At 39.4% G+C, this 15,439-nt stretch overlaps 1 protein-coding gene across 1 annotated transcript in view; it reads right to left on the bottom strand.

Moving 5' to 3' along the window:
* Nucleotides 1–15,439, bottom strand: part of MYO6 (myosin VI) — a 167,404-nt gene that overhangs the window by 53,660 nt on the left and 98,305 nt on the right. Inside the window, exons 14-18 of the mRNA XM_019538161.1 lie at nt 14,615–14,731; nt 12,194–12,266; nt 8,844–8,971; nt 7,001–7,096; nt 4,302–4,475 (exon numbers count right to left, since the gene is read on the bottom strand). Coding sequence (XP_019393706.1) covers nt 4,302–4,475; nt 7,001–7,096; nt 8,844–8,971; nt 12,194–12,266; nt 14,615–14,731 — 588 coding nt within the window. The remainder of the gene's footprint in view (nt 1–4,301; nt 4,476–7,000; nt 7,097–8,843; nt 8,972–12,193; nt 12,267–14,614; nt 14,732–15,439) is intronic.

Genomic DNA, 15,439 nt, shown 5'->3' with positions numbered 1-15,439 from the left:
TTCTCCCTGAGCACATGGAAGCAAGGGGCAAACATGAAAATACTGACCTTGAAATACACATACCTGTAGTAATTTGCATATAAGCAAATTATTACAGGTACTCATAGACATAGTTTCATTCTAAATTCATAGTTTATCTTTTTAAACCTGCTCCAAGTTTTAACACAGGTACTCCATAAACACATTTTTAAGCAGCATTTTTAGTGCAAACTATATATATTAATTTAAAATCAAAAAGCTCATGATTTATCATATAATTCATTGGGCTGGGCCCCAGCAGCCAACAGCATTTCAAGCCATGGCGACATCATAGCTCAGCACTGCTCAGTGTGTGTGTATACTCCAGATACACCTCACAGAAGGTCCATGTGTGAAATTAGCCTCACCACTCAGGACTGAAACTGGGTATCCTTGTCACAAGTCCTGGGATCCTCCAAAAAAATTATTATATGCAAATGAGACACATGGCAACCTGGTCTGGCACCACTTCACGGAGAGTGGGGCCACACTAATCATATGTGACAGACAGGCTGAGAGGCGGTGACAAAGGGTAAACTGTTTGGGGCCCCATTTGGTGATCTTTGCCAGACCTTTAAGGCTGGTGAAGAAACAGGAATCATTGGAAAAGGTGCAGCTCAGCTATGGGAGTGAAGTAAAAAAGTATTCAATGTAGTGTCTCACCATAACTTGTAAAAGAATCAGTGCTGAGGGGTACTAAGCACAATGGGCACTACTATACATCAAATGGGCTATACTGGCTTTTCTGTAGCTAATGGGGGAAGCAACATGATCACTCAGGTGCCTTTCCTAGTTGCTGCAGATAACTGCTTTTCTGGCACAGGGTATTACCTGTGGAGATAATGTACAGTTAACCTGCCACTTTATAAAAAAATGGGAGATTCTCCTGGCTTGTTCCCAGACCCATACAGCTAAAGGCAAGCAAAACTCAGAGACATCCAAACCCCAAGCCTCTGGGTTTGGGCCTGCACCTAGGATTCCTGCCAAATGATTTGGAAGCATCTGTAGGCCCAGGCAGGAGTGGAGGATGTTGCTGGTAGTAGGGCCACATATGGTTCTTGAATGACTTGCAGATTTGGAATGGATTTGGCTGACTTGGCTTGGAACATAAAACATTTTCCTTAAAAATCCCCAAAAACTAGCAGGGGAAATACCATGAGCACTAAGGCATTTTTATCTAGTTGCAGGGGAAAACCACTTCCTTGGCAGGGGATAGTACCTTGGCTGTGGTGAGGCATAATTAGCCTCCAACTTTCACTTCCAGTAGGAAGATCTTGGCTTTACACCAACTTTATGGAAACAGGAGACTCCTCCTTAGCTTGCTTCTGTGGCCCTACAGCTGAGGGCAAGCAAAACTCAAGGGCACCCGAGCCCCAAGCCTTTGGGCTTCCACAAAGGATGCCCACCAAAGGGTTTGGAAACATCTGAAGCCCCCAGAGGGGGAGGAGGATGTTTGCTGGTAGTAGGACCACATATAGATCTTGAGTGGCTCCCGGATTTGGAATTGATTTGGCTTGGGACATGAAAAATGTTCCTTAAAAATAAGTGTGCTAGATTCCCACCAGCACAGGTAGCAGTTTTGGTACCAAAGGAAGGTTGTCAGGGATGGCTCTAATGCTCCTGGTGCCAGCCTGGTATTGCAATACCTCTGGTGCCAGTTCCCTGTGGAGGGAATGCCTGCCTGGTATTTTTAAAGATGACCAAAAAAGATTCCCATCAGTATGTTTGCCTAATACAGACCAGGTGTTTTATAGTTATGCTTACTGTTGGCCATATTTAATTAGATTCATAGTTGATTTCCACTACTGAGTGCATGCTGCTTTTGGCAGCAGTTTAATGACAATGTATATAATGAGGCTTCCTTATACATGAAGTGTTCTCCTTATATATGGAGCTTTATCTCCCCATGCTGATTGAGGAAAAAATCCCTGTCTTATACTCAAGTAAACATAGTATATAAAAAAAAAAATGTAAACATACATTAAATTAAGCCCTCTGATTATGCAATTAATTTGGATACACTCTTCCTCACATGACAGATATAGGTATCAGGAGACCAAGGTATAACCACTCTAAGGCTGCAGGCTGGCTAGGATGTGTGTGCTGGAACAAGATCAAGGGAAAGAGTTATACTTGTGAAAGGAATAGAAGGAACCTCAACTTCCACTATAATGCCTGACTTGCTTGTTTGCATACAACACCGATTAGCAAGACAAACAATACAGAAATTTCCAAAGGGCCTAGCACTGCCTTACCCTTTTGCTGAGTACTATAAAACAAAGAATCGGATTTTAGACCATCTAATTTCTGGAAATTGGCTGCTCAGGAAATCTTATACCTCAGTGCTTGGAGATCCAGGATGTGGCTCAAGGGAAACATTCATCTGCTGCTACTCTAGCTAATACTGCCATAGTCTCTCTTTCTTGGGATTAAGGCAAGGGCTTTATGGGATAATCTTGTGGACAAAGTTAGCCGTCTCCAGCTCAAGGGGCTGAGATGAGGGAAAGAGTGTTATGAGGGGCATGGCAAATATTTTAAAAGTTACACTGATGCCTATCTATTTTTCATATCTAATTTTAATATTAATCCTCTAAATTAAACAATAATTTGAATACCAGGAATTTTATTTTAGAAGGGACAATAGAATTTTCCCTATGCAGATTTACCAGAACAAAATGCGAAGCCACTTGTATGCAACAATCTGGTGAACTTTTTTCTTCTCCTCCATGAATTGATGAAGTTGCTAGAAACATTAAATCAAATCCTAAAGCAGGGGTGGGCAAAATGCAGCCCGTGGGCTGGGTACGGCCTGCAAGGCCGTTATATCTGGCCCACGGGGCCTCTAAAAAATTTAGAGAATTAATATTTATCTGCCCCTGGCTACCTGCCATGTGACCCTTGATGGCTTGCCAAAACTCAGTAAGTGGCCCTCTGCCTGAAATAATTGCCCACCCCTGTCCTAAAGTCTACTGAATACCTAAACATTCCACTATTTTCAGTGGAATTTCTAGGTTCTCACAGTTCTGAAATGTAAACCATTGTTACCCATATTAAAGTAAATTTCTCATAAAGGATCAGTCTCACTCCAGATTAATTTAGAAAATGATGCACCAGTTAATGCGTGTGAAATCTGGTATGGGGAAAGAAAGGGACTCATGAAAGACTTTTCTCCAGGTCATTCTCTAGGTAACATGAGCAATTAGCAAAATTCAAAACTGATTTATTCACACTTCTTGAAATACAGACGAATTACGACCTCTTAGTCTTAAACCATATAGAAAGACCTATCTGAGTAATGAAACATTTCTCAATGTTAATCTCAAGTGAAATTTCCAGTACTTTAAAAAGTGTTTATTAGTAGCATGTATTGTACCTGGGAGGAAATTAGCACTAATGAAATACTGAAAGTAACACACATTCAAGATGCCACAGAAGCAGACAACATTGACAGAATTATAGACTGATGCGTTGAAAAAGGAGCTCTTGCTGAAGTTGCAGCAGCTCTATAAATAATGAGTCCATGAAGGTGATAAATTTACCTGCAGCCCCTGGCTGTGCCTGCTTTTTCTCTCTCAACTTCCCTATAGTTCTCTCTAGCCATCCTGAGCTGAAATAATCCAGCTAAAATAAAACTGCTGAATGAGGAAAAGATGCAGAAACATGTGGAGAAGACAGGGTTTGAAGGTCAGCTTTACAACAAGCAGAAGAAAGGAGAAAATTAAGAGAAGTATCAGATACTTTGGTTAGGTATTGGAAAAAGGAACCATTCCGCACACTGAATATATTTCTAACAAAACAATGACTATTGTTTTTCTGGTAACATATTTAAAGAAAAAACTAGTTTTAAAAACTTAGTTTATAAATCCTGAAAATGGCAACTCACTGGATAAATGAATGTCTTTACTTCCAGAGTTCACAATACATATAGAATGGAAGAACAGTTTTTGTCAAATGAAAAATCCCTCAAAAATTATAGGAACCAGAGTTAGAACACAGAAAACTTCAGCTTTTGAAACTATTTGAGTGAGCTAAAAATAAATTATAAGCTTCTGCTTTTTGATTAGCACAATTTCAGTTTAATCCATCTTTTGTTTTTTCATAGCCCAGAACACAACTTAATTTGACTACATGACATCATTTTTTTTAAATACAGCTGTTTCAGAGAATATTTTTAATCAAAGTCAAATAACCATTCTAACCTCCCATCCTTTAAGTGCCATTTATTTCAAGTAATTTTAAAAAAGATAAAAAAAAAGCCCAAACTTGTATGTTTTTTCTGATACCTTGAATTTATTTCCCACGCTGATGAAGCTAAGCTTTCCTGCTTTTTGTTTGGCATCTTTGTTGTTGTTAGTAGTGGACTCAAATAGTTGCCTGACAAATTTGTCCTTAGATTCACATATGAGGGATTGAAGAGACATATGCAAAGCATCATTGTTTTTCTCCACAAACTGAGTCTAAAAAAAAAAAAAAAGCAAACCATTAAACATTATATCTAAATCAGCACAGTGCTAAATTTTTTTTATTTGGTCCTAGGTGTCATGGAGTCACCCCAAGACAAAGTCAGGGCTTCATCATGTGGCATGCATGGATATTCTTCCAAATTAGGTTCACTCTTGTGTTGTTTGGTCACCACTTGTAGCTAGTGTGAAGCTGTGTTCAGTTTTGTTGTTCTCCTATCTGTATATATTATAATATTTTATGTAAATACAACTTGGATGCATTTTTATATTTCAGCTAAGGTCCTCTTTGTAAGGAGGTGATTAAAACTTGAACTGCCCACTGCTGTTTACTCTCAAAAGAGTCCATGGCTGAGAATTAGTATTTGACTTCATCTGTATTTATGTCCTCCATGAGATATGCTAAAATACTAAGAAGCGCAGAAATCTAGGTGTGACCAGACAATGAAATATTTACATTTTAAACAATGCCCAACACCTACCTGGTCAAACGATCATACAGGAGAGACAGAGTATCAAATTAATGAATCTGCCTGTTTAAAAAGGATGCAAGAATGCAGTCTGGGCAAATATGCACCTTTGAGGGGGGTAAGGAGGTACTGGGATAAGTTCTCTCAGGGCAACCTCAGTCTGTTACTTGGGGTGTGTGGCAGTGCAGTGGGGAGAAACTTGGGGCTCTGGGCATCCCTCCTCAGATGGGTTTGTGACACCAAGTAAAAATAAAAATGCACATTGTTGTTTCAAACAGCTCAGTATTTGAGACAACTGTCCTAGACGCCATACCAATGGCAGTAAGGGAGAAAAGGTGATAACATGATCAAACCGTAGGATCGGAAGTCATGAAACCTGGGTTAAAAACCTGGCCTCGATGAAATCAATGGCCACAGTAAAGTTCATACCCTTAGTTTCCATCTTCAACTCTTACTATTCACATGCACTGGAAAGGTAATTCATTAAAAGAACATCACAAGCGTTGAGTTCCTAAGGAGGTACTTTTGAAATGGAGAGTGCATATACAGTTCCAGTAAACGAATGGAAAGACTGAGTTATTTTAATAATTAACTAACTTCAAAAGGTCAATCATACCAGCTAAATAGATTCAAAGACTGAAGTTTGTACCCAACTTTATACTGTTTATATCAAGGAGAGTTTTTTCCTATGATTTAGTAAAATAATAAGAGTATGTATAAAGGAGAGCAGGGGTCTTGGGGGGGTTGTTTGTTTAACAGAAAGGATGTTTTTGGACAGAAAAACCAAGGTACATTCCCCAGAAAAGTTTCAGTTTTTCACAGGAAGATTTTTCTGCTTCAGCACACAATTTCTAGTGAAAACCTGAAGAAGCATCATCCCAAAACATTCAATTTCCTCATGCTTAGGGCCCTCACCAGGCTGGACTCCAACCCAGGAAGTCCATAACCACCAGCCTATAGGAAAATGTTTGTCCTTCTCTGCTCCAACCCCATCATGCCCAAATATGAAAATATTTACTCCAGTTCCAAATAGTCAATATTGTGTTGGTTAGGACACTTATTTGGCTTGTGGAAGGGATAGATTCAGGCTGCACCGGGGTCTGAATTTACATCTCCCAGATGAGTACCCTAAGCCCCAAGATAGTGACTATGTTGTGGGGATCCTCTCCCTTTCTGGACTGGGCAAACGCAGGATGTTGTAAAAGGGTTGCAGGAACAGCAACCAGCATTGCAGGGGTGACTGTATGCTGGCTCCCAGCTTCCCCCCTCAACTGGGGTGAGCAGATCATGTGGGAGTGATAACTGTGGACTTTGGGTTTTGTTTTTTTGTAAGTCCCCAAATCAGGTAAGAATCCCTCTCCCTCCACTGCCTTCAATACCCTCTTTCCTTCTGTGCTCAGTGGCACACCCCCTTCCCTGTTTTGGGGTTTTAAAAAAGTTCCTGGCTGCTGCTCCCACAGTCTGAAAAAGCAGTGTGGATCCACCCTTCCTTTCTGGTATGTGCGTTTGTGTGCAAGGAGAGGGAAGAGAGAGAGAAGGAAGAGGCGAGGAGGTAACCAGGACATTTCCAAAGGTCTCGTCTTCTTCTTAATACAAATCTGAATTCTCAGAAACTCTGTGGAATGGGAAGATTGTGTTCCACTTGGCTCTGAGTCCCAAACATGCTTATTTCTGAGCGATTGGTCATGTCACATGTATTATATTTAAACTTTTATTTGGTAAATATATATATTTTTTTTTTTAGGTACCTTGGGGTTCATTATAATAAAGTGAAATATCCATCTGTTTCTTGAAGCCATGGAAAGCAATAACAAATCAGAATTCTCAAACTTTCAGAATACATATCAAAACAATCTGAAGTGATAATTCTGGCTTTAAATCAACAAAATCATGAGATTCAAACTTAAATTAAAAAGAGTTTCAACCTTGCCTTGTATTGACAAGAATTCTAATTTTTTTTAGCTTTTGTAGGTAAACACTAGAAATGTACAGCCCACCTTTACAATATAACAGGAATAATTAATATGATTTTATTGTTAAATAAAAAGTTACCGTTTCATAGCACACAGCTCCTGCAAAATGTCGGATAATGAAGCCCTCATCATCTCTGATATTTCTGTGAACAGCCAATTTAGACTTCCTGGGAATCTGCAATTATAAATCCATATTATAAACAAAACTCCTGAAGGACAAAGGTCATAGCAGTAAATTTTGACATCTTCATACTTTTTTTTTCTGGCCAGAAACATTATTCTCTACAATTTACTACCTTTCTTAGGAACCTAGATTGGAGCTATGAGATGAGATATTTCAAAATTTCACTTCAGAGAATTTATAAATTTATACTCAGATTCTGAGTTTCTTCCAATTTGCATTAGCCTGCAACTCAAAATATTCCACTGACACTGCCAAGATTAACCCAGCTTTTATCATAACCATTCTCCATCCTTCCAACAATAATTCCCCCAGGGGACAGGGAACGTGTGGTTGATGCACAGTGCAAATCATACTAACAAAAGACAGAGGCTAAAAATGGATCTTTCAGCTGAGATTCTTTCTACGCACATGATCTGTGTTCAGATGTAGTGAGTTGCATGCAGGTGGAATGTCATAGGACAAGTAAGTTGTGCAGGACTCTGGATTAAAAGCTGAATATGGCTACAAAGTGGAAGATTTGGATGTCATACCTAGTGCTAGGTGTTAACTATTAGCACATAAATAGAGTCCTTAGCAAGAATTTCTCATAGTGTAGGAATCTAGTTAAGAAAATAAATATTCATAAAAGTTTTTTTTTTAAAAAAATCCTGATGCCTGCAGTTATCATGGAAGTGGAATTTCTTGTATTTTTGAATTGTAAGAAAATATTTTCAAACAACACAGGTTTTACAGACCACTGGATTGTGCTAAGCCAGGGGTTGTCAACTGGGGGTATGTTAACACCTAGGGGGTGCACGCAGGCAGGGAAGGAGTGCCGCCACCCACCACCCCACATCACTGCCAGGAGCAGGGTCATGGAGGGACAGGGGCAAGGGTAGCGGTGCCCCTGGATGTGCGTGGGGGGCGGGGTGGAGATTGCACATGGCCGCCAGCCTCCCCACCCCTGTCCAGCCGCTGGGGGTACACTTATTAAAAAAAGGCTGAAAACACCTGTGCTATGCTTTCAAAACTATGCCTAGACAAATCCACATGTAGTAGTTCTTTCATCTTTGAGAAACGCTAGCTGGGAAACAGGGAAATCCAAGATTACCCAGATATTCTCAGAAACAGTATGTTAAACATCTTGGAGAAACAAAAAGGGTAAGGAAAGGAGCTCTTATCTGGTGATATCAACTCCATCTTTATAAAAAAAATCTTCATTTATTTTTATGTTTTAGGGCTTAACAGGCCCATTTTGTAAGATCATGATGATAGTCTGGTTTTAGCAGGTATCAGCTTTGCTAGAAAGTTTAACAAGCCTTTCATCCTAAAATGGAGTTATGCTTTGTGAAACAATACAACAATGAGGGTTCCATATAGTTTGGACTTTTTTATTTAGTTCAGACACGTCCCAGTTAGTTATTTCTTAGTATACCACACTTCTTTTTTTCTTCCATAAGTAATGTTATAAGAAAAAGCATAAATTATAAATACAAAGAAGCTGTGCTGGAAAGACCCATCCTCATGGTGAAGTACAATTTTCCATTACAAACAACAATGTTGCCTATCACTGATGTTCTTGAGACTCAAACTATGGTCTGCCAAACAGGAATGAAATGTGCAGAAAGGAGCATTGCATGAGAAGCTCTGGAAGATTCTACTGGGTTTTTTGTTCACAGTAAATCCAGAGTTTAAGTGACACTAGCCTCTGTTGCAGGAACTCATATAAAAATAGCAAAGATGTCAAAAGTAAACCTACTGAGAGTCTGAAATGGTCCTTGTGTTTCTGGTGCACCTCAGAAGTAAAATGCTGGTCACTTGGCTGGGGAAGACGATTTTCTTCATCCAAGATATCTAGCACACCTACTAATTTTGCTTCAATCAAGTCTATTTGCAAAACAGAAATCAACATGTTTTCAAAATATTTAAAATGTACATATACAAATATAAATCAGCATAATACTGCATAATTATTGCCAACATCTTCACTGCAGTCATTACAAACAAATTCTACTACATAATTTAAGCCAAAAGGTATCAAATATCTGACCTGTAGAGGAGGGTCATCAATAATGGCATGGCATTTCTTGCTGCAGCTGCCAGCAATAGAAGAGTTAACACTAGGCCATGGGTCCACCTCCATATCCAGCCCATGGGGGCTTCTTGGTGCAACTGCCAGTCACCAACTCAGCACCAGCAGGCAAGGAGTTAACACTGCCACTGCTACACCCATCACTCCACCCTGACAGTATAGCGGGTGCTGAGCAGCATTGGCCACATTAACTGATTGAAGCTTTGGGCACTGCAATGAGAAGCCCCAAGGCTAGATCTAGAAGTGGGTCATTCAACTCATGGGACATCCTACAGTGTGGATCCAGCTCATAAGAAGTCCTGCGATTTGGAACTGACCTGAGGGACCAAATTAATTTAACACCCCCAATTTAAGCAGTATCCTGTAGCACACTATGAACTTCTAACTATGATACAGAGGGATGGTAAAAGGGTGGTCCATCCCATTTGAAAGGGGCAGCCAGCCCTGTTAAGGATCTGCAGCTGTGGGGCCTTCTGCTAAGGAGGGAGTGTCCCACTGAAGTTTAAAACCCCAGAGAAGATAGCAGACAGGGCAAGCTGCGAGGGAACAGCTTGCAAGAAGAAGTCAGGGAACAGCTTGCAAGAAGAAGTCAGGCTCCTCTGCTAGGGAGACAGCTAGAGTGGAAAGTGGCTCTTCTCCCAATAGCCAGACAGGACAGAGGATTTTGAGTTTGTTCTGTTTGTGTTATTAGAAACTAAGGTTAGTTTGGTGGGAATTAAACATGCCTGAGACATGAACAGCAGAGCTATCTGGCCTGCAAAAGGCAGAAGAAAAAAAAGGATCCACTTCTGGGATCACATCAAAAGAGAAAAGCTGTCTCCTTAGAGGACATGTCCACAAAAGTACTTTAATTAATTTGCTTTTGAAGTGGAATTCACAATCCTAAATCAGGTCCTTAACCCCACTGTTCAGTATGCTTCTTTACAAGCACACATTGAGCAAGGAAATGCCTAAAGTATGTAACAGTGAATACTGAAGAAGGATATCTGAAATCCCACTTCTCTAAAAGACCTTCCTGCAGTCCTTACTTAGACATCCATGTGAGAATGGGATCCACAGTCTGAAAACCCTCCCTGGACTTAGAAATCAAAGTGCTTCCTCCCGCTATGGACAACTGCATCCCTTTTCTTTTAAAACACAGCAGAAAGTAGGAGGTATAGAGAGTACCTAACTTTTATGTATGTTTACTTTGGTTTGAGCTCAGCTCAGTAAGTGGGAGATCCAGGGTCAATACCATCCCCTGCATGAAGTAATTCAAACTTATATCTCCCCACTTCCAGAAAAGTGCCCCGACTGCCAGATTATGGGCAAAGCGGAAGCGAGGTCATTTGCCAGCCCACCTGTAGAAGATGCACCACTATGCAGCAAACAATGCAAGATTTATGGGATGAGAAGGTAAGAGGCCAAACTCTGTAGTTGAATGATCTATCAGTTTGGGCTTAATGCAAACCAGCATACATGCCTACAGTTTTGTTTTACCTTTTTTCCTTCTTTCTCTGATCAGTTTATACAATATAGGGAAAGGAAAAAAAATCTGAGAATACAAAGGAAGAACCTTTCTTCCCCATTAACACACCATCTACTTTGGTTCATCTCAATCTCCTCATACTGCAAAAACTGTGTTCCATACATCTCAAATTAATTGTTATCATTAATTGACTTGGCCTTGTTCACAAGTCTCAGGGAAAGTGTTGTGACATGGTATAAATTTGTACAGCACCCCAGCATAATGAAGCTCAACTGCTGACTAGGATTTTTGAGTGTTGCCGATATAAAATATAGATGTAGATCTAGGATTTCCTAAAAAGAGGATGCAGGACTCCGGGGGGAGGGGGCGGAATATAGAGGGTTATGCAGCTAACATGTGGTGGGAGCTCTCAGGAGAGCAAGGCATATGGAAGAGTGGGGCAAGAAGCAGGAGCACAAAGAAGGGAACCCATCTGCTGCTACTGCTGTTCTCCTCAGAGCCATTTTTCCAGCCAGGGACTTTGGGAAGCAGCTGTGCAGGGTGCCACACTTGGCTGGGAACAGCAGCAGCAGCATGAAGACCTGGTCCCTGCCTGCCTTCTCTATTCCACCCATGTCCCCTGCTGGGCTCCTGCCTGCAACTGTTTAAAGGAAGCATCTGTCCTCTACCACTACTGTGCCTGGCCAAGTCCAGCATCCTGCACAGCTGCTCCCTGCAGCCTGTGGCTGGAACAGGGGTAGCAGCAGCTCTGGAGCTCTTTCAATGTCTGTATTAACCAAGGACAGCAGCTGAGAGAACAGGTTCTTCCTTCCAAAGCTTTCCCCTGCCCAGCTGAAATCATGGTGGGGAGCAGCAGGGAGTAGGTGTAGGAACAGGAAGCCCACATGACCCCTGCTGCTCCTGTTCCCAGTGCAGCCCAGCACCTTGCAAAGCTGTTCCATACAGCCCATGGCTTAAGCACCCCTTGCATCCAGCTCTACTGGGAACAGCAGACATGCTGACAGAATGGGTGCGTATCCACACTGTATATCCCCCTGGGTCTGCCCTTATATAAATACAGGCAAATAGGAATTTTCTTCAGAGTTCCACCACATTTTTGGTCTATTACTTTAAGATTTGGATTCTTTGGTTATTTTTAAATGATGATTTCATTAACTCTGTGCATGAATTTAAAGCTTTAGGACTGAAAAAATAAGTGTCCAGGGTTTTGATGACACCTGCCTCTTTAGCCCAAATAGGAACTACTCAGTGGGTAGAAATAGGTGCTACTTGAGAAAGATGCAGGTCATCTAAAACAATGGTCACAGAAAAAGCAAAAAAAGAGAAGCAAGACTCCCGTCTTGGAATGGCATCCTTCCAAAAACATCCCTAAACCTAGGCAGACACTTGTGTTATCAAAGAATAAGACCCCAGAGCAGGATGTACAATACTGGAAATGTCACTGAAAAGACACAATTATTGTATTACTTATTATATTTTGCCTGCCCTAATGCAAATAATTGTTCTATAACCCTTTAATCAAAAAGTATCAAAATTTTAAAGTCCATACCTATACAGTCCTGATTATCTACATAGTGTACTTCATTGACTCCCAAACCTTCCTTTTGGTAAAGCTCTTGTTCCTAAGACAGAAAAAGCTATATAATTATTTAGGAGAAAAAACACACTGGTTATGGCATATTGTCTCATTCACCAGAAAATATTCTGGGATCCAAGAAACAACTTTATCCTTCATTATCATGATGAATGAACATACTTTGTAAAATACTTGTGTTCAGTTTCTATAATACAGTTCCATTTTCTCACAGTAGAAACAGGCAGGTTAACTGCCTGTTATATAACAAGTGTAAGGTGGTATATTTCAATAGGACAGCCATATTTAAATACTTTATGAAAAACATTAATGGGAAGAAAAAGACTCTCATTTGTAAATTTGTCTTCTTCCTAGCAAGATTACTTGATTGCTATCAAAAGATATATGAATAAACATACATCCATAGTACAAAAAAGCTTTCTAACAAATGGATATAAAAATCTTGGTCAATCTGTTTTGAACATCCCAGTTCAAGACTGAAAGAAGAAGTTGTCTTGTTTATACATTTCAATACATTTTAATTCAAAGTATGCAATTAGCTGCCAATAGGATCCTAATCTGCTAATGATCTCAAAATACTTCCTGTACCATAGTTCTTACTGAAGATTAATCACACACACACACACATATGAATGCATAAAGTACTATCACACATTTGTTGATAAATTTCTTCGTTTCAGAAATACATTCTGGAAAACAGTATTATGATTTGTACATGTTTGACTTGTCCATTAAACATACCACTCCTAAATAGTAACTTTTGCCTTCAGCCATCTAAACAGTAAAATAGGAAGTTGTGCTTTATAAAATAAAATATTTTTAAAGTTAACATTTGAAACATTTTTAAGAACAAAGCCTACTATGTATTTTAGTGTGTTTTTATAATTTCATTAATTTCACCTAAATTCTAATTGTGGTAATACCCCCCCCCCAAAAAATAATTTAGTAATAAATATATACCAAATTTTTTAATATTCACTCTGAACATATGGGCATAACTGCAGGTCACCCTTGACAATAAACTCTACAGATATCTTAAACTACATATATGGGCTCATCTTTGTATCTTACCAGGTACACCCTACATATATGGGCTGCCCTCCTATGGTGGCTCCAGCAGCACAGGAAATGTAGTCTGTAATTTGACCGATATCATGTCACAGTTTCTTTAATCCCCCCCATCTGATTTCCTATATATTCTAGTACTCAAACTTTATGCTTTTCATGACAAAAACAAGTTCTTCCTGGTTTTCTAGCACAGTGTGGATCTTTCCCCTCTTCATTCTAATTAAAAATGTAAGTGATAATAAAAGTAATTGGTATAGGGAGATTTGTGATATAAATGTAGTTGTGATGTAGATGTTAATATGCATGCACATACTCAACAAATGAAAAATGCTAATTTTAAAGGACAAATTACACTCTTCGAGTGTAGAGTCCCCGGTGACCAGTAGTTATGCCTTACAAGAATAACGACATAAAGAGTTGGAAGAACAACTCAAGACAGAAAGAATTGGGAAAGGGGGAAAAAAAAAAATCAATTAATTGATACTATATAAACAGTTGGGTAAAAAGGTAGGTTTTGTATTAAAAAGCTATGTTTCTGATAATTGCTTTTTTATTACAGTTATGTTGAACCACAACAGGCTTTCTTATCCTTACAAGTATGTCCATTATTTAGAGAGAATGTTTCAGATAACTTCAAAATGCACTGTGCAAAAGTAGTCCAAATCATAAGTCCTCAATAAGAACAACATAAATGAATTAAAATGTACAGTTCTTATACTCCTGTTTTAAAAATGTAAAAAATAGATAAAAATAGAAGTTAAGGCTACTGTCAGAAGCTGTGAATCCCTGCTTTCAAATTCTGATCTTTCAACTCTTTCTTCCTAGAACTCCTCTAGTTCTTACACAAAACAATTCTAATGTGTCATTAACCTGCAGACTTTCAACCAGTCAGAATTAGTGGGAAGCATCCGCTAGAGCTTATACCAGTAAGATGGTTAAATATAAGTTATGGTGGGAAACATCACCATCTTTCCACAATGCTACCTTTCATTTAAACATACCAATAAACATTAAAGTTGTTTCACAAGATATATATTTGAAGTCACTAAACTGAACCTCCATCTAAAAATGTTTAAACTATTGAAATAAGGCATGTCTGAATGCAGATGCCACCTTGACTTATTCAGGACTTGCCACAATACGTGTGCGTCTAAAACACTGTCATTTTAATTAAATATTCTTCCATGCTTCACATGGATAGGCACCTCCTCCCTTTCGTAGTGAACAAAGATTACACCTTTTCTAGAATAGGTAATAAGAGTTAAATTGGGACAAAAGTTGTGGGTGAGAAGGGATCAACTATCTTACGTAATATTCAGTGACTCCACTGATGCTGATGTAATTAGAAAATGCTCCTCCATAAACTACTGCTAGCATTGACAGACTCACACAACGTTCATTAGCTAAATACTTAGGAATGCACTCCTAATAAGTAACATAAATGTTATTAGTTTTATTTCATGGCAATGCCTTTCCTTCCCACAGGATTCAAACTTGAAGATACTTTATTTCCGAGGGCCTTAAAGAGATGTTGCCAAACAATCACCACACATCCAAAGTTTCAAAGGTGGTCGAAAGCTTTTCATGCATGCTGTAGAATATTTTGTTGGTCAAGAGATTGTACTTGGAAATGAGATACTGGACAGACTCATCAGGTCTGAGCTGAGTGTTAAAATACTCTATAGATACGAAGTACAGAATGTCATCACTCCTTAAAATACCTTCACAGAAAGCTCTCAAAGAAATATGCTTGATTTTTCCCTCAGCACATTATCCATTTGGAACAAGTAAGCCAACAGAGGAAATTGTTACTGGAACAGCAGATCGCGAACCTACTGCTGATAGGGTCTGTTTTATTAGCAACTGTAGGATGGAAACAGAAATAGGCAAGTGCCCACTTTCCCTTCATGTAATGCACTCTCATCTACAAGTTCCCAGCACAGGAGTTTTGTTTCCTTTTGGGGGGTGGGAATTTGTTTTTAGTAAGGCATAGACTCCAACTGTTGTACCTTGTTGTAAAGCCTGTATTTTTCAGTGAACTATGAGGAGAGGCTACGGGACCTGAACCTGTTCAGCCTCCAAAAGAGAAGGCTGAGGGGGGATCTTGTGGCCTGTTATAAACTAGTCAGGGGG

The sequence above is a fragment of the Crocodylus porosus genome, unplaced genomic scaffold (assembly GCF_001723895.1).
Source record: "Crocodylus porosus isolate Cpor-Errol unplaced genomic scaffold, CroPor_comp1, whole genome shotgun sequence".
Taxonomy (NCBI): domain Eukaryota; kingdom Metazoa; phylum Chordata; order Crocodylia; family Crocodylidae; genus Crocodylus; species Crocodylus porosus.
The sequence above is the reverse complement of the archived record's forward strand: the minus strand, read 5'-3'. Positions and strand labels throughout refer to the sequence as shown.